At 34.0% G+C, this 20,936-nt stretch overlaps 2 protein-coding genes and 1 pseudogene across 2 annotated transcripts; 2 read left to right on the plus strand and 1 right to left on the minus strand.

The window, feature by feature from the left end:
- The first annotated feature begins 1,525 nt into the window (after nucleotides 1-1,525).
- LOC100817645 (scopoletin glucosyltransferase) lies at nucleotides 1,526-3,127 on the plus strand. The gene has a single exon (XM_003518665.5). The coding sequence runs from the start codon at nucleotides 1,595-1,597 to the stop codon at nucleotides 3,038-3,040; it is 1,446 nt and encodes a 481-aa protein (XP_003518713.1). The 5' UTR covers nucleotides 1,526-1,594; the 3' UTR covers nucleotides 3,041-3,127.
- A 5,974-nt stretch (nucleotides 3,128-9,101) lies between these two features.
- LOC100818173 (scopoletin glucosyltransferase) lies at nucleotides 9,102-10,779 on the plus strand. The gene has a single exon (XM_003518666.4). It carries the CDS (start codon nucleotides 9,160-9,162, stop codon nucleotides 10,621-10,623), a length of 1,464 nt encoding a protein of 487 aa, XP_003518714.1. The 5' UTR covers nucleotides 9,102-9,159; the 3' UTR covers nucleotides 10,624-10,779.
- Nucleotides 10,780-11,747: 968 nt separating this feature from the next.
- On the minus strand, nucleotides 11,748-19,556 carry LOC100779685 (scopoletin glucosyltransferase-like; annotated as a pseudogene).
- Between the last annotated feature and the right edge of the window lie 1,380 nt (nucleotides 19,557-20,936).

Below are 20,936 nucleotides of genomic sequence, written 5' to 3' on the forward strand. Positions count from 1 at the left end.
TGGTCTAATTTTTAAGCTAAAAAAAATGAAAAATGTATATTCACTCCTTTTTTTTCTAAGTACACTTCCTTTTATTTTAATTTCTTTTTACTATCATTAATATTCTCTATACCTAAAATATCTTTATAGGTTGTTTAATCACTATTATGAAAAGTAGTTTCTCACTTGCCGTTTTAGTTTTTTAGTTCCAAAAAATAATTCCTAGAATGCAAAATCTGAACCAACATTCTGAAATACAACAATAAAGTTCTAGGAAGTAATTTCTGGAATGCTGTTTCAGGTTTTGTAGTTCAGAAATTACTTTTCAAAACACAAAATATAGAACAATATTTTGAAATCTACCGCCCAAAATTTAAAAATAAACGCATTTCATAAAAACACTATATTACATTTAATTTTTTAATTGCCATTCCTTCACAACTTTATTTCTTTTAACTATGCATAAATTTCAAAGAAAGAGCACAATTGTACCGTGTTTAAGAGCTCGAAGGATGAAAAAACTCTAGTGTTAAACAAAGAGGCCAAACAAACAAGGAATATAATATTGAATCAGAGGTCTAAAGAGAGTCAAAAATTAAAGATGAATGATTCTAAAGAAAGAGACAGAGAATGTTTTGATGTCAATGTATTATTGTTGGGGAGGGATTATAAGACAGTGTGAAGAAAAGAATGAAATTTAAAATAAAAAATGATTTAAGTCATAATCGAATTAAACTAGAAAAAGAGAATGTACTTAAAATAAAACGAGAGTGAATATAATAATTTTTTTAAAAAAGAATTAGCCCAATTCAACCCAAATCCGCCATGGATCGAATTGGTCTGTGGATTACAACCCATTTTGGTAACTATCTATTATCATTCCACCGCTCAATTATTCTAGAAGAAGTGACAGGGAATTCGACGTATACAATGACGTAACAATTTCAATCATTGTACCTCACAAGTCATAATCACGTGCCCTAGCATTCTAGTGGTGATCCATGAGTCCCGAAACAGACAGACGCTGATTTGCGGAGACACTCATGCCGAGGAATTCGTAGGAGCCAATTGTTGAGCATATTAAACAAACTAAGGAAGAAAACATAAATGCACCCATATAAGAGTCTATACACAACATTAATTTGATTAATCTGGAATCTGAACTATAATAACATGAAATAAGTAACAAGACAAAGAAATATACAAAAATGTTATAAAATATTTTATAAACGGTATTGTAGAAACAATCGTACTGGTAACTATTTATTTATTTATTTTATTACTATACTGGTAACGAAATTGATTGTTTCATTTGCACTTAGAATATAGTTGTGTTCTTATCTGTACTATATCACCTTAGCAATTATAGTTGATCATTACGTTCAGCTACCTATGAAGGAGACACGGATACTAAATATCTGTGAAACACATTAAATTTAATTCAAATACAGACATCGGTATGTGTCAGTGTCAGTACCGATATTAGTGTCGTGTGGAACACTCGACACCATAAAAAGAGTGTCCTTGTTTTATAATCAACTACTGTTCCTAGCATTATAAATTCTGCCCCCTCCAAAACTAAAGGCAAAATAGCCTTTCCGTAGTAGAGAGAAAGATGGGTAGTAGTGAATATCAGACTCTGCACATTTTCTTCTTTCCCTTCTTGGCTCATGGCCACATGATACCAACCGTGGACATGGCCAAATTATTTGCCGAAAAGGGTGTGAAGGCCACTATAATCACCACACCCCTCAACGAACCTTTCATCTACAACGCCATTGGAAAATCCAAAACTAATGGCAACAAAATCCACATCCAAACCATAGAGTTTCCTTCTGCAGAGGCTGGTTTACTTGATGGCTGTGAAAATACCGAGTCAGTCCCTTCCCCAGAATTGTTGAATCCGTTTTTTATGGCCACCCATTTCCTCCAAGAGCCACTTGAGCAGCTACTGCAAAAGCAACTTCCAGATTGCATTGTTGCTGATATGTTCTTCCCATGGGCAACTGATTCCGCCGCCAAATTTGGAATTCCTAGGCTCGTCTTCCATGGGACTAGTTTCTTCTCCTTGTGTGTTACCACGTGTATGCCATTCTATGAGCCTCATGACAAATATGCTTCTTCTGATTCTGATTCGTTTCTCATTCCTAACTTCCCGGGCGAGATTAGAATCGAAAAGACAAAGATTCCACCTTATAGCAAGAGTAAGGAGAAAGCAGGCCTGGCCAAATTGTTGGAGGAGGCAAAGGAATCAGAGTTAAGGAGCTATGGGGTTGTTGTTAATAGCTTCTACGAACTTGAGAAGGTTTATGCAGATCATTTTAGGAACGTACTTGGAAGAAAAGCGTGGCATATTGGTCCCTTATCTCTATGCAATAAAGACGCAGAAGAGAAAGCACGTAGAGGAAAGGAGGCATCTATTGATGAGCATGAGTGCCTGAAGTGGCTAAACACAAAGAAACCCAATTCAGTTATTTATATATGCTTTGGAAGTACAGTAAAGTTTCCTGATTCTCAACTTAGAGAAATTGCTAAGGGTCTTGAGGCTTCAGGGCAACAATTCATTTGGGTCGTTAGGAAAAGCGGAGAAGAAAAGGGAGAGAAATGGTTACATGATGGATTTGAGAAAAGAATGGAAGGCAAGGGACTAATCATAAGAGGGTGGGCGCCTCAAGTGTTGATTCTTGAACACCAAGCGATTGGCACGTTTGTGACACATTGTGGATGGAATTCAACGTTGGAAGCAGTGACTGCAGGGGTTCCCATGGTCACTTGGCCTATTTTCGCCGACCAATTTTTCAATGAGAAGTTGGTGATTGAGGTCCTTAAAATTGGGGTACCTGTTGGTGCTAAAACATGGCTTGGAATGCAGGGAGATAGTATTTCATGTGATGCAGTGGAGAAGGCAGTGAAGAGGATAATGACAGGGGAAGAAGCCATTGAAATGAGGAACAAAGCAAAGGTGCTTTCACATCAAGCTAGGCGGGCCATGGAAGAAGGTGGATCATCCAACTCTGATTTTAAAGCTTTAATTGAGGGATTAAGTTCGTTGAGCCACTAATATACCACCATCAACACTATGCATGCATTTACTCTCAAGATTATTTGTTATCTAAATTTTAATGATTTAAGCTAAAATAGTTTAAAATCCTGTCGACCTAATTTTTTTTTATCTAGTGAAAATCAAATACTATTTATAATAACTCAATCAACTTAAGTTTAAATATATTTAGTTCCTCATAATCATATTATATTATAACATTATTCGTGTATTTATTGAATTTTTTTCCAAAGTCTATGATTTTTTAAGCAAGCCAAATTACTCATTAATGCGGAGGTCACTTTTGTGGGTGGGGGTTGTCGTGTTATGTCAGTCAGAATTCCACTATTAAGTTAGAATTATGGACTATCCTTCATGGAGTGAGATTAGCTAGGGAGCCTGGATTCAATAACATTAAGAAAAATATTTCTTAAATGACCCTTGAATTATATATACCTTAACGAGAAATAAAGAAATGAAAGATAAATAATTAATTCAATTGATGATGTTGTACAATGAGAATAAAAAAATATATAAAAAAATTATTAATTGAGTGTTTGAAACTTTTGTTTAATAACATATAGATATTTTAACATTAATGTCCATTCTGATTTTGTTGAAGCAATGAGGGAAAAAATGAACACAAAACATAAGACAAATGACCAAAAAGTTCATTTGGCCATATACCAAATTTGAGCAAAGGTGAGTGGCATCTTTGGAATCAAGGAGAAGAAAATGAGTTAATATAGCGGAAGGATGTGTTAAAAGGATGGAGTATCTTTGTGTGGCTCAAGATGATCTTTTTTTTTATCCTTAAAATCAAAGACAAGAATAAAGAGTTTATAACATCTTTTACATCTTGTTTAATAAATTGAGTTAGATTTTTAATCTAAAAATGATATTGTTAACTTAATATATTAATCTTCGTTTTTAAAAATAAAAATAAATAATATTTTTATCCCTATAAAATGGAAGTTCTCTTTGGTTTTGTTATATATATATATATATATATATATATAAATTTAGTTTTTAGTTTTTTAATTTATTTCATAGATTCAATTTGATCTTCTAATTTTTTAAATTGATTCAATTTTATTTTTGAGTCTAAATTATAAGAAATTAAATTTTGTGGCAATTCAAAATTAATATCAAATGATTTTAAATCATCATAAAATACACATTCTTAAAAAAATGAATTAATTTTAAATATTAAAAAATCAAATTGAACAAAAAGAACAAACTAAAGGACCAAATTAAATTTATTTTATAAATTAGAGGACCAAATTAAACAAAAAAAAATTAAAGAATCAAATTGAACTTAAATAATAAATTATTAAAAAACTAATTTAATCTCTATACATATGTTAATTGATGTTTTTAATTTTTTTTATCTTTTATTTATTCAGTTAATATTTTATCTTTTAAGAAAATTATTTTAGCCATGCTTGTTCACTTTAGTCCTTTGCACACATCTATTACTTTCACCGTTAAAATTATTTAAATTTGCATTTGTTTAGTGTCTAAAACGGCTAATAAGTTTTTAAGAAGAAAAAAAAGCGAGAAGAGAATGGAATCCCTAGATACACGATGGAAGACAAGTACCAGAGCTACAAAAAAAGGGGGAAGAGGCTCCACTGAGTCATAGGTAGAGGGTTCGTCTGTTGCTGGCATCGCTCGCACGGTCGTGACTGACGGCGAGGTTCAGGGACATCATGGTTTGGGTTCAGGGACCAACAAAAGATTGAATCAAATTTTTCGAGATGACGAACGATAGTTCGAAGATGACAAGCAAGTTTGCGAAGTTGGACAAGTTTGAAGGGCAGGATTTCAGAAGATGGCAGAAGAAGATGCACTTTCTCTTGACAAAATTGAATGTGGTGTATGTGCTGAGTACACCGATGCCGGTGTATATGGAAGACGAAACTCTGGATCAAATAAGGAAGCGTTCGAAATGGGAGAACGACGATTACATTTGTCGTGGACACATTCTGAATGGTATGTCTGACTCTCTCTTTGATATTTATCAAAAGGTTGAGTCTGCTAAGGAATTATAGGACTCTCTTGAATCCAAGTATATGGCAGAAGATGCTTCAAGTAACAAATTCTTAGTTAGTAATTTCTTTAATTACAAAATGATTGATTTGAGGCCTGTTATGGAACAATATAATGAACTGCTGCGGATTTTGGGTCAATTTACTCAACATGATTTGAAAATGGATGAATCCATTGCAATTTCATCTATAATTGATAAACTGCCTTCTTCTTGGAAAGACTTCAAGCATACCTTGAAACATAAGAAGGAAGAGTTGACTCTGGTTCAACTCGGTAGTCATTTCATGATTGAGGAGTCGCTGAGGGCTCAGGAAATTGACAAAGTCAATGATAAAAACGTAGCAGGTTCCTCTTCCATTAATATGGTAGAGGAAAGTGGAACAGTTAAGCAAAATTACAATGCTAAAGGTAACAAACGAAAATTTCAAGGAAATAAGAACAAAGGTCCAAACAAACAGACAAAATTGTCATGTTGGAAGTGTGGGAAACCTGGTCATTTAAAGAGGGATTGCCGGGTGTTCAAAGGAAAGAACAAGGCTGGTCCAAGTGGGTCTAATGATCCTGAAAAGCAGCAAGGTCAGATTGTAGTGAATAATTTTAATTTGAATACGAATTCAAATTATGTATCATTAATATCAGATGCATTCTATGTGTAGGATGATGACGTTGCTTGGTGGTTTGATTCGGGAGCAACAAGCCATGTGTGCAAAGATTGTCGTTGGTTCAAGGAATTTAGACCAATCGATGATGGCTCTAATGTGAAGATGGGAAATGTTGCAACTGAACCAATCCTAGGATTAGGTTGTGTGAATTTAGTTTTTACTTCCGGAAAAAGTTTGTATTTGGATAATGTCTTATTTGTACCTGGTATTCGTAAGAACTTATTGTCTGGTATAGTTTTAAATAATTGTGGTTTCAAGCAAGTACTTGAAAGTGACAAGTACATCTTGTCAAGACATGGTTCGTTTGTTGGATTTGGTTATCGTTGTAATGGAATGTTTAAATTAAACATTGATGTTCCTTTTGTTCATGAATCTGTTTGTATGGCCTCGTGTAGTTCTATAATTAATATGACAAAATCAGAAATTTGGCATGCTAGATTAGGACATGTTCATTACAAAAGATTAAAAGATATGTCAAAAACAAGTATGATTCCTCCTTTTGATATGAACATTGAAAAATGCAAAACTTGCATGTTGACAAAGACCACTAGGAAACCTTTTAAGGATGTTAAAAGTGAGACTAAAGTCTCATACCTTATTCATAGTGATTTGTGTGATTTGCATGCTACTCCATCATTAGGTCATAAAAAATATCTTGTTACTTTTATTGATGATGCATCAAGGTATTCTTATGTATATTTATTAAATACAAAAGATGAAGCTCTTGATAAATTTAAAATTTATAAGAAAGAGATAAAACTTCATCAAAATGGGCTAATCAAAACTCTTCGTACGGATAGGGGAGGTGAGTATTATGATCCGGTTTATTTTCAATCTACTGGAATAATACATCAAACTACAACTCCCTATACACCACAACAGAATGGTGTAGCCGAAAGGAAGAATAGAACCTTGAAAGAAATGGTGAATTCCATGTTATCCTATTCGGGTTTAAGTGAAAGATTTTGGGGTGAGGCTATGTTGACAGCCTGTTACTTGTTGAACCGAATTCCTAACAAAAGGAATAAGGTTACCCCATATGAACTTTGGCTAAGGCATACAGTCAAGTGTATAATGGGAAGTCTAGACACTTGGGTGTTAGACACAACATGGTTCGGGAGTTAATCATGCATGGTGTGATATCAGTGGAGTTTGTGAGAACTCAGCATAATTTGGCCGATCATTTAACCAAAGGGTTAAGTAGAGATCTCGTGAAAAGGTTGGCTGTGGGATTAGGATTAAAGTCCATCTGAAATCTCTTATGTTAAGATACCCAATTCCCATCTAATATGACATTAGGTGCTGAATTCAATGTGGAAAGCTTAACATGTAGAGATTGGAACACATCATCGAAAGTATCCCAAAAGGTATGTGTTCGGTTCTGCAAGTTAAGGAGGTTGAAGTATAACTTCTCAATGGTTCTTTTGAAAAATTGCATTTGCAGGTGCAAGAAAGAAAAAGACTACCTATATAAGCATGAAGTTTAGCCGCTTCAAGAAGCTGGGACTTGGCTTTGATATGCTTATGAAGGATAAGGACACAGGCTAGTAAACTAGTGTCGAGCAAGAGTAATGTTATAAACTATTGTGCAGATTATCTTCATGTATTCATTGTGAATAGAAAGGGTTCAATCCTTAGTGACACCTTGATATTCGAATATTTGAAACATGTAATTTGCTAAGATGAAATTCAATCGTCACGATATTTCATCTATGCAGTAGTTTGTTGTATGTTATGACTTTGATGATTTGATCGGTAATTACACTAAAATGGGGGAGGTTTGTTGGACATTTTAGTGTAATTGATCTCTTTATTATGTTAAAATAAGAGTGCACGCTTGTTTTAATGTAATAACGAGATGTTCGGTTTAGGCAAATTTTGGAAATTACATGGAAGTTACTAAAACTTCCATCAATGGTTGGAAGTTACATGAAAGTTACTAAAACTTCTATCAACGACAGTTTTTAAAAAGAAATAACTTCCATCAACTGCCAAAAATCACCTGTTCTTTGATCATAAATAATCATTCTGGTTCAGAAATCATAACGGGTGACAAAACATACAAGACCAAAACAAAACTCTTGAATTATAATCTTCTGATCTTATCCGATTGAACAATTTTGGTTGAACCCCGAAATTTGATTCAATCTGAAAGTGTTATACACGACTTCAGATTTATCCAGTATCATCTCGATTTTTCAAATTAACCAACAAAATTTGTCTTGACTTGACACGAAAAAGGTTAACCAAATGTCCTGTTAACCATGTGCCACTAATCAATGCTGCAACCTTCCGTCAAATTAATTGATGAATTAACATGCAACTATCTTCCAAACATGCAAATATCTTCAAAAGATGGGTGTGGAGAAACAATTCTCACATGCTTCCCACCAACAACCATCATTCTACTTCACGTTTCTATTTTCCGACCAACAACCATCGAGAAACAATTAACTGATTTGTGACTGCTTAGATGTAATTAAATGTTGTATTAAATATAGTATTCGAATAAAAATATTAAATATTGTCGTAACGACATTAGTACATTCGAATGATCATACTTTTGGATATGATAATGATGTTACAAGGTTAAGTGTGTGTGTTTTTTTTATAACAAGGACGACAAGGAGGATCGAATCTTAAGTTTTTATGTATGTATCCAACTCTAATCATTAGGCTAATCCTAATAGCTCTAAGGCAAAGTTTAACACAAAAAATACAAAAAATATATATTTATCATATATATAATCATGCAATTAGTGAATTTGTTTCTATCCCCCACCCTCCATATATTATTCAACTCATAAATCACAACTCAAAAAGTCCACACTTATTATGGATAATTAAATTTTTTTATATCACTTGTGAGTCTTATATTTGTGATTTTCTAATTTTTAATAACTTTTTAACAAATTGTAGAAAGTATGTTAAAAAGCATTTGTATCTATCTCTTCTCATGTTCATGTTATACATAACTCTATTTTTATTTTTTGAATTAGTTCTACTTATGTAATACCAAACCTGCTTTGCTACTCTTTTTTTATAGCTCTCAATTCATTTCTCTTACAATTTAAAGTTCATTTTTTTTCCCTCAACAGCATGTATCTCTTTTTTTTCTTTGATTTAAATTCAAGAACAAAGAGTTGTGAAACAACTGCCACGTGCAACCTCCATTCTACTTCGCGTTTCTATCCCCCACCCTCCATATATTATTCAACTCATAAATCACAACTCAAAAAGTCCACACTTATTTTTATGCCTTTTGATGAGTTCTATTACTTGTGAGTCTTATATTTGTGATTTTCTAATTTTTAATAACTTTTTAACAAATTGTAGAAAGTATGTTAAAAAGCATTTGTATCTACCAAACAGTTCTAGTTCAAGTGCAAAAGTTCTACCAACTTGCTTACTTTACTACTGAAAAAGATGAGCAATGAAGTTCGTTCTTTGCATGTATTCTTCATCCCTTTCTTGGCACATGGCCATATCATACCAACCATTGACATGGCCAAACTATTTGCTGGAAAGGGTCTGAAGACCACAATAATCACCACACCCCTTAACGTACCTTTCATCTCCAAAGCCATCGGAAAAGCCGAATCCGAATCCAACGACAACAACGTGATCCATATCGAAACCATCGAGTTCCCTTATGCAGAGGCTGGTTTACCTAAAGGCTGTGAAAACACCAACTCCATCACTTCCATGCATTTATACCCTGCGTTCTTCAAAGCACTTGGGTTACTACAACACCCCTTTGAGCAACTTTTGCTTCAGCAACACCCAAATTGTGTTGTTGCTGATGTTATGTTCCCATGGGCTACTAATTCTTCAGCAAAATTTGGAGTTCCTAGCCTTGTGTACGATGGGACTAGTTTCTTCTCCATATGCGCCAACGAATGCACGAGGCTCTACGAGCCTTACAAGAATGTTTCTTCTGATTCAGAACCCTTTGTGATTCCCAACCTTCCCGGTGAGATTACAATGACAAGGATGCAGGTGTCACCTCATGTCATGAGCAATAAGGAAAGTCCCGCCGTGACCAAATTGTTGGAGGAAGTGAAAGAATCGGAGCTGAAAAGCTATGGTATGGTTGTTAATAGCTTCTATGAACTCGAGAAGGTTTATGCAGATCATTTAAGGAACAATCTTGGAAGAAAAGCATGGCATGTTGGTCCAATGTTTCTTTTCAACAGGGTTAAAGAAGAAAAAGCACATAGAGGAATGGATGCATCTATTAATGATGAGCATGAGTGCTTAAAGTGGCTTGACACGAAGGAACCGAATTCAGTTGTTTATGTGTGCTTTGGAACTACAACAAAGTTAACTGATTCTCAACTTGAGGATATTGCCATTGGTCTAGAGGCTTCAGGGCAACAATTCATCTGGGTCGTGAGGAAAAGCGAAAAAGATGGAGTTGATCAATGGCTACCTGATGGATTTGAGGAAAGGATAGAAGGTAAGGGACTAATCATAAGAGGGTGGGCGCCTCAAGTGTTGATTCTTGAACACGAAGCGATTGGCGCGTTTGTGACGCATTGCGGATGGAATTCAATTTTGGAAGGAGTGGTTGCAGGGGTGCCTATGGTGACTTGGCCTATTGCTTATGAGCAATTTTTCAATGAGAAGTTGGTGGCCGAGATCCTCAAAATTGGAGTACCTGTTGGAGCTAAGAAATGGGCTGCAGGAGTTGGGGATACTGTTAAGTGGGAGGCAGTGGAGAAGGCTGTGAAAAGGATAATGATTGGGGAAGAAGCAGAAGAAATGAGGAACAAAGCCAAGGGGTTTTCTCAACTAGCTAGACAATCTGTGGAAGAAGGAGGATCTTCTTACTCAGATTTGGATGCTTTAATTGCAGAGTTGGGTTCACTCTCCTACTCAAATGAGTAATGTTATAGTTACTTATATGTTTCTACTAATCCTCCTATTGCTCTATAAAATAAGTATTAAATAAAAAAGGAAATGTATTTGATTTGTTTGAGCATCTTTAATGGAGATGTTTTAAGTGATGTGAGCTTAATAAGAATTTTGTAAGTGTGGGTGAAATACCAAATGTTTACATAAGCACACTGCGCATATGCTAAAATTGTTTGAAGTCCTGCTGTTGCTACATTTATAAAGCAGTAATACTAAAAAATATAGTAGGTAACGGTTGGGTAGAGTCCCTTGCATTCAATTTCACGCGTTTACACTCTGAATATACACCATTGAATGCTTGGATTAATTGAGATATGGTTATTCTAACTTATTAAAATTTCAATGGCATAACCCTCTCAAGTCATAACTAAGTTTTCTAAAATACTTTATAACTCATTCTTTTAATGATTATATTCATAACCCTCAAGTCAATAAGAATGACTACTAAAATTTGAGAACCTACTATATACAACAGACTAACACTACTTTTATTTTTCATCACTAACGGTATATATAAGTTTTTGCTACCAACATACTCACACTTATTGTTCATGTATAATGAAGCTTCAATGTGCTAACTCCTGGTATTTCAATGTTAACACACATCAAGCATTGTTCTACAATTGGTCTTGAACTGTTTCGAGTCAGATTTTAGAAAAATGTGTTTGCTTTTTGCTTTTATGATGTAGAAAAGCTACAAACACGTGCGATGAATGTTTCCTCGGTTAACTTGCAGTGTCTATAATATCAATTAATCTTGTATATTTTTTTGAGCATTTGTCTTAATCATATAATGACATCGACTTCTATTTATGTACGAAATCATATCCAAGGAAGGGTCTCCAAGTATGATATAACCTCTTTGTTATTTCGAATATGAATATAACTAAAGTTCTCTGTGGGTAAGTGCATTTTATCTGCACCAAAAAAGGATCAAAGGGTAATACACTTCTATTCTATTTCAATCAGTTGATAAGTGCATTTTTATTGACATAAGTAATGGATTGTCATACGGAGTACATCATATTTTTATGAAATCGATAGAACTTCAAACTATTTTAGTTCAAATCATCGAAATTTAGATAACAGTGCAAACATCTTCGACATAATCATATTGTTGTTTTTGGGCTAATTAGTGGCTCAATGAACTTAACTCCTCAATTAAAGCTTTCAAATCAGAGTAGGATGATCCTCCTTCTTCTATGGATTGCCTAGCTAGGTGTGAAAGCACCTTTGCTTTGTTCCTCGTTTCAATGGCTTCTTCACCGATCATTATCCTCTTCACAGCCTTCTCCACTGCATCACATGCAATACTATCTCCCTGCAATCCAACAAGTTTTTTAACACCAATAGGTACCCCAATTTAAGAACCTCACTGACCAACTTCTCATTAAAAAACTGGTCAGCAAAAATAGGCCAAGTGACCATGGGAACCCCTGCAGTCATTGCTTCCAACGTTGAATTCCATCCGCAATGCGTCACAAATGCTCCAATTGCTTGGTGTTCAAGAATCAATACTTGAGGCGCCCACCCTCTTATGATTAGTGTAAAATTCTTAAGGGGTTTCCTAGACTATCAATTATAGGAAACAATAGGATCTTGAAACCTATGATTCTCACAAATAATCAATAAACAATAGATAATGATATGTACTTTTCTCCATAGGAAGACTTGTACCTTTCTCTATAGGAACTTCTCTCCGATGCACTTTGATTTCCTTGAAAAAAGAGATAAATAAGATTTCACTTCCTTAGGCCTTTCTTTTCTGCCTCTCTCCATTCGTGATGGCTATGGGTGAGAGAGAACACTTTTCTGGTTAGAAAGGGGACCTTATTTCACGTTAGTGGGTATTAAACCCTTTTTATAACCATTACTCCCATCAAGTAGTAGTTAACCCTAGAAACTTCTCCTATTAAGTCCAATTACAATTTAGCCCTTAATCGTTAATTATTTACTTATTAGTCCCTACATAAGTCACATGCCTTTCACATGAGACATTAATTTTAACATTCTCCCACTTGGCTCATGTGACATTAATAAACATTATGGACTAAATAAATAAATAGATTAACTAACATAATGCGCATTAAAAATTGACTAAATTGTTCTATACATTGGGTACATCATAATTTCATGATTAAGAATAGGAACTAATTCGAGTTATGGCGGTTGTACATCATCTAATCGACATAGTCCCTTCCATGTACTACAAATTAGTCTTCTCCTTAATATGATCATTAGTTAGGAGTACATAATTGGTCCAACATAATGTCTTCATTCAAGACAAAACCAGTTAACATTACTCTAACACAAACATGCATGCAAACATAGAGAACGGGTAATCAGAAACATATCATAATTGAGCTTAGAGTGTCACTAAAATGCATAAGATAAATTACACTTAATGATCATCAATAACAATAATGCCCATACTTTCAACATGTTCTATAATGTTTTGGGCGGTAATTCCTTATTCAAAGGGTCAATTATCATAAGGTTTGTGCTAATTTATTTTATTGACACTCTTTGTTTCTAAACTTCTTCCTTCACGACAAAGTACTTCAATTCCATATGTTTAGCACCCTTAAAGTACTTGTCGTTCTAACAAAATACTGTTGTAGAGTTATCACAATACATTTTCAGCGGCTTAGCAATACTGTCGACAATTCCAAGCCCTGAAATAAAGTTCCACAGCCAATTAGCCTGAATTGTAGCCTCAAAACATACTACAAATTCAGCTCTCAGATGCAACAACAACTGATGCATACAAAATTACTTTCATTTGTTTTTGTTTCATATCATTTCTAGGACATTGTGCGAGACTAATTTTGTCTCATTTCTATATTAGAATAGGCGAGGTTAAACACCTTTCCATCTTGAATCTCTCTAGTACTTTATTGATATATACTTTCTGAGATAAGCCTAACAATTCTTGTGATCTATTATGGAATATTGCTATCCCTATCACATAGCTTACCTCACCCATATCGTTAGCTGCAAGCAAGATATCATCAATATACAAAATTAGAAAAATAACCTTACTCCCACTTACCTTCAGATACATACACCGATAAGCAGTATTTGCCTTAAATCTAAAGGAAACAATGGTATCATTAAACCTCAAATACCATTGGCGGGAAGTTTGCTTTAAGACTGTATATTGATTTCTTTAGTTTGCACACCATGTGTTCCTTTCCTACAACTGAGAACCCCATTGATTGGTCCATACAAACATTCTCCTCTAAATCTCCATTCAGAAAGACGGTTTTCACATCTATTTGATGTAGCTCCAAGTCATAATGGGTTACTAATGTCATGATAATCCTGAAAGAATTCTTTCGTGAGACCAGTAAAATGTCTCTTTATAATCAATGTCATCTTTCTGAGTAAATTCCTTAGCAACAAGTCTAGCCTTGTAACGTTTAAGGTTGCCATGAGAGTCACGTTTAGTCTTGAAGACCCACTTACAACCAACTCTCTTACAACCCTTTGGTAATTCTACAAGGTCCTAAACACCATTATGTTCCATGGAATTTATCTCTTCTTTCATGGCATTTAACCACTTCTCATAATTATCACAACTTATAGCTTGTGAAAACGAAACTGGATCATTATAATTAATGCTTAAGTTTGTTTATGTTTAATGTAAGTATACCACATAATCATTCAAAATAGCTGGTCTCCTTTCTCTTTGAGACCTCCTTAATGCTACTTCTTGTGATTCTTCCATAATAGGTTCATTATGCATCACAGATTCATTATTGTGTTGCCCCTCTTCATTAATTTTGTAACAACAACTAAAAAGAGCAATCACCTTACTGCTAGAGGTCCAAGCTAAAAGGACTTGCACTCTAACTTCTTTAATTTCCATTTCTGGTGGAACTGTACTCCCACTGATTTCATCATTTTCAATGAACCTTGCATTTCCAGTTTCGACAATTCTCATACTATGATTAGAAAAATAAAACATATACCCCTTTGACTTTTCTGGATAACCAATGAAATATCTACTGATTGTTCTTGCATCCAATTTTCTTTCTTGCGGATTATAAATCTTTATTTCTGCCTGGCAACCACAAACATGCAGGTGCCTTATACTAGGTATCCTATTTGTCCACAATTCAAAAGGTGTCTTTGGAACTGCCTTACTAGGAACCCTGTTCAACAAATACATGGCAGTTTTCAAGGCATACATCCACAAAGATACGGATAAAGTCTAATTGATTAACATACTCCTAACCATATCCATCAAAGTTCTGTTACGCCTTTCTAATACACCATTTTGTTGTGGTATACCGGGCATTGTGTATTACGCACAAATGCCACATTTTTGAAGAAGCTTAGCAAATGGACTTGGGTGTTGCCCAGTTTCATCATATCTTCCGTAATACTCACCACCTCTATCATATCTAATAATTTTCACATTTATGTCTAATTGTCTTTTTACTTCATTGTAGCAAATTTCTAAGGCATCCATTGCCTAAGAAATCTCGGGCAATAAGTAAACATAATCGTAACGTGAATAATCATCAATAATGGTGATAAAGTATCCTTCCTTTCTGAAAGAACTAACATCAAAAGGTCCACAAATATCAGTATGCACAATTTCAAGAAGCTAAGTGCTTCTTGTAGCTCCTTTCTTTGTATGTTTTGCTTGTTTTCCCTTAATACAACCTACACAAATATTTAGATCCATAAAATCTAGATAAGGAAGAATTTCATTCTTTATTAATATTTTCATCCTTTCTCTAGAAACGTGACCTAAACGTTTATGCCACAAGAAAACAGATCGTTCATTCACTAAACTATGTTTAGTACCAACATTATGATGCAGAGTCAAAACAGTTTCAGCATACAAACTGTCTAATTTCAATTTATATAAACCATCACAAAGGATGCCAGTACCAATGAGATGATTATGCTTAAATAAATTGAAACATTCATTACCAAATTAAAAGAGTATCCAGTAACATCAAATTTAGATAATGAAACTAAATTCCTAGATAAACTAGGTACATAAAGAGTTTCCAGTAAATCTAAATGATGTCCAGTGTCGAGTTTTACGCAATAAGTCTCGACTGCTTACAATGTAGTTTCACTCTATTCCCCATGAAAATGAACTTCTCATTTGGGCTTATGGTTTGGATTGTAAGGAATCTCTGAATAATGTTAGAATCATGAGTCATACATCCAGAATTAATCCATCATGTATCATGGAAAACTTCAGTTAAGTTTGATTCAAAACATACACGAGCATTAAGCTCACTTTTCTTTTCGAACCAAGACTTGCACTTTAGGTAATCCTTCTGGAAATGTTCGGATTTCCTACAAAATTATCAATTATTTCCCTTTGATACCTTCCTTTGGATTTGCAAAGAGTCGTCATTGTTCTTTAATGACCCTTTGCCTTTATCATGCTTCTTCATAAATTTCTTTCTAGCTCCTTGATTCCCTTGGTGGCTTATAACATAATGGACTGAGTGACTTCCTTGATTCTTAAGCCTCGTTTCTTCCTGAACTAACATACTGTGCAATTCATGCACATTCCATTTATCTTTCATGGTATTATAGCTCATTTAGAATGGGCCAAACTCAGACGGTAATGAGTTTAGAATAATTAAACTGAACAAGAAAGTTCTCATTCATAGCCATTATATTCCCAAGGTCTTAAGTCTTGCTGCAATGTTTGTCATCTCAATGACATGTTTATACATAGTACATGAACCATCAAACTTCATGGTGGTCAATGTACTCATTAATATCCCAGCAATAGACTTATCAGCCGTTTGAGAGCGCTCTCCCACTAATCACATAAACTTTTTTAGCACTTTCGATTTTAGGAAGAATTGTCTTAATATTGTCTGCAATAGTCATTCTCATCAACATTAGGCTGAGTCTGTTAGATCTTTCTCAAGTTTTATAATGAACTTTCTCTTCATTGCTACTAACATCAATAATAGTAACAAACTTCTCTTCCAACATAGCAAGATCATGATCCAAAACACCGAGGTGAAATTGGACTTGTTCATTTCAGTCAGAGAAGTTAAGCCCATTAAAATTGGCTCAAATGAAACATAAGAATTCAATGAATTCAAAACATGTAGTACATAATAAAATTCACGTAAGTGTTTTGAGACATAAAATACATGTCATACATATGATTCATTCAGATAACGGACAATGTATATTGATGTTCTCCTTTGGGTGATACACCAACATACAACATACAAACATAATGATGCTAATAAAATTTTAACATTATTTGAAAATTAAATATGCACCAATTAGTAGTATCTATTTCCTTTGGGCATATAAATAAAATTAATGATACACACAAATCGCCTACAATTATATTCATTAATTATAAGAACAACTAATCAACCTTTGGGTGATCCATAAATGCCTTATAACAATGAATTTCAATTACCCATAAATCAATAATCATATAATTTAGCATCCATTATTCTATGAGTAATTGGAATAATCATTAAGTTTTGAAATTAAATAACCTTACAAATTTGGCCACTTTGGTGACTAACAAATTCAACATACATTTAATTTCAACCAAATATAATTGAAATATCATTAATTTGGAATTAAATAACCTTACAAATTTGGTCACTTTGGTGTCTAACAAATTCAACATACATTTAATTCCAACCAAATATATATGGTCTGCACATACTTATTGCTATTAACAATTCATAGTCATTCTATTAATTTCATTCCAGGCCATAAAATAATATTTGCATTCAAACACGTTCAAGCAAATATGTAGCATATACATATATTTAATGCTACCAATAATTGTAAAACATTCACATTAATTTAATTATAAAACATAAACTTTCAATCCTTTAATCACGTTCAACAATAATTTTTCGGGAAAAAAAAATCAAATGGGATTGGAAATAGCAAACATAAGGTTGCAAATAGCAATTTCCAAAATTTCCTATGGCCAACTTAATTGATATCCTTTTCAATAAAAAATTTCATACTTGCAACAGAAAAAAAATCCTTAAATTTTATAATTAGGATTCATGGATAATTGCGAGAAATTAAATTATCCCTAAATTTCATAATTAGGGTTCATGCATAATTGGGAGAAATTAAATCATTCTTGGAGAATTATAAATTTCATAACACATGCTCTAATACTACATGTAAAATTTTTAAGGGATTTCCTAGACTATCAATTATAGGAAACAACAGGATCTTAAAACCTATGATTCTTACAAACAATCAATAATGATGTGTACCTTTTTCCATAGGAACTTCTCTTCGGTGCACTTTGATTTCTTTAAAATAAGATTTCACTTCCTTAGGCCTTTCTTTTTTACCTCTCTCCATTCGTGATGACTATGGGTGAGAGAGAACATTTTTCTGGTCAGAAAGGGGACCTTATTTCACGTTAGTGGATATTAAGCCCCTTTTATAACCACTACTCTCATCAAATAGCAGTTAACCCTATAAACTTCTCCTATTAAGTCCAATTACAATTTAGCCCTTAATCGTTAATTATTTATTTATTAGTCCCTACATAAGTCACATGTCTTTTTTCACATGAGACATTAATTCTAACAATTAGTCCCTTAACTTCCATTCTTTTCTCAAATCCTTCAGGTAGCCATTTCTCTCCCTTTTGTTCTTTCGTCTTCCCCGCAACCCAAATGAATTGTTGTCCCGATGCCTCAAGTCCCATAGCAATCTCTCGAAGCTGAGAATCAGACAACTTTACCGCACTTCCAAAACACAAGTAAACAACTGAATTGGGTTTCTTTGTGTCAAGCCACTTTAGGCATTCATGCTCATCAATAGATGCCTCCTTTCCTCTATGTGCTTTCTCTTCGTTATCTTTGTTGCAAAGGGATAAGGGACCAATGTGCCACGCTTTTCTTCCAAGCACGTTCCTGGAATGATCTGCATAGACCTTCTCAAGTTCATAGAAGTTATTAACAACAACCCCATAGCTCCTCAACTCTGATTCCTATGCTTCCTCCATCAATTTGGCCATGCCTGTTTTCTCCTTACTCTTGCTATAAGGTGGCAGCATTGTCATTTCGATTCTAATTTCACCCGGAAGATTAGGAATGACAAACGATGATGACTCAGCGTCGTTGTGAGACTTGTAGAGTTCCATACACGAGGTAGCACACAAGGAGATAAAACTATAGCCATGAAACACAAGCCTAGGAATTCCAAATTTGGCGGCAGAATCAGTTGCCCATGGGAAGAACATATCAGCAACAATGCAATCTGGATGTTGCTTTTCTATCAGTTGCTCAAATGGCTCTTGTAGGAAACATGTGGCCATACAGAAGGATTCAAACAAATCTTGTGAAGTGATCGAGTCAGTATTTTCACAGCTATCAGGTAAAACAGCCTCTGCACAAGGTAACTCAATGGTTTGGATATGGATTCTGTTGTGCTTAGTTTTGGATTTTCCAATGGCTTTGGAGATGAAAGGTGCATTGAGGGGTGTGGTGACTATAGTGGCCTTCACACCCTTTTCAGCAAATAATTTGGCCATGTCAAGGGTTGGTATCACATGACCATGAGCAAAGAAGGGGAAGAAGAAAATGTGTAGAGTATGATATTCACTACTTTCCATCTTTCTCTCTAGTGAATAAGCAAATCTATATAACTTCGCTCTCAAACTTGAATAGGGAGGAAAAACACAGTAATTTAGAGAAGGGTTATTATATTTGCCTTTGGTTTGGATGTGAAGAATTTATAATTATAGGAAGAGATGCTGAACGCGTAAGTGATACATAATTACATATAGTATACTGATATACATACACTTCACCGAGAGATTAGAACAAGTTACACAACTACACGAGGATTTTTTTTCTTGTTCTTTTATGAGCATATGCCTTTTATGGAACGCAAAAGCTTTTCTTTTTTTATCTTATAACTATATAAACTATGAAGAACCTACAAATTATTCAGGAAAAAACAACCCCTACAAATTAGGCTTGTAAAAAAAAACTTACAAATTAGTCCAAAGCAAAATATTCCACTTCTACAATTAGCACCTACAAATTTCTAGACGTGAGTATCTCCGTAAATCAGTGTTGGTCTGTTTTCCACACTCATGTGTCACATTTTCTAGAATAAATGAGTGAGCAGTGAAAGAATAATCTATATGTTTGCTCTATTTTAAGATGAGGAGACGTGCGGGATATGTAGTATTTTTAATTTTTTATACATCAGATATATATTAATAGTTATTTTTTTTTCTTTTTATTATATCATATTGTTTATTATATTTATATTTTTCCTCAGTTAATTTGGTGTTAATTAAACTTTTCTCTCGTATGCATGAGTTTAGTTGAAGGCTTGATGCAGAAGAAAGATAATAAAAAATGATAGAAAATAATACATTTGTAAAAAGGATATGGTTTGTCAAAAAAAATGTAAAAAGGATTAAAAAGCGCTATACTTATAATAAATTTTATATGGTGACGAGGGTAGATCTGAAGGAGTAAATCAAGTGTAAAATCATTGTTATTTGCCTTTTAGACACACCCAACATTGTCCAACGATATGAGGTCATGACAAGCAAAACAATGGAGGGCCTAAAAAGGTGGTGCCAAGTTTTTGGTAAAGTGCCCCAAATAATTAAGATTAATGTTGTTGACCACTGTCAGGTAGGGGGTGTCACCATGATATCAAACTAGTAACTAGAGAACCTTTACTTACAAGAAAATAAGAGTTTCAAAGTTTTAACTTTGGCTTGTGTGCATTGGAATCCAAAAATTATTACTCCAATAATGATTTTGATTATTCTGAGACGAATGATACAATGGCACAAATACGACTTTATAGTGTTACAATTAACTTTCAACATATCCGTCTTGATTTTTAAGAGATTCCAAACCACGTCAAAACGAAAAGGATGTTATTTTCGGCCTGTCCTTCATCATTTCTTCCTCTTTCTATCGTTTCAAACAAAGCTCAAAGGTTCTTTCACATTGATGCGTAAAAAGGAAATCAATACGCTGATAGGAAATTACCTTGGTTTTTAATCTCTAATCACCTTAAGCAGGCAAAAGCATCACTAAATCTCTTCATGGAAAGGAAACCATGAAATGGCCAAAGTTTAACAACTCTACCACTTAGATAATTTCAACTGATAATTACTTGACAACTATGCAACCTACAATATCAAAGTCCAGCAACATCCTTTATTTTTAAACTTTGCAAAAATTTAGCACATGTTCAACTTTTAAGTTACAAAAGAAAGTGTATGTTTGAATTAAAGTTGGCAAAAGTATCTCAAA

Source organism: Glycine max, chromosome 2 (genome assembly GCF_000004515.6).
Source record: "Glycine max cultivar Williams 82 chromosome 2, Glycine_max_v4.0, whole genome shotgun sequence".
In the NCBI taxonomy this organism is placed as follows: Eukaryota; Viridiplantae; Streptophyta; class Magnoliopsida; order Fabales; family Fabaceae; genus Glycine; species Glycine max.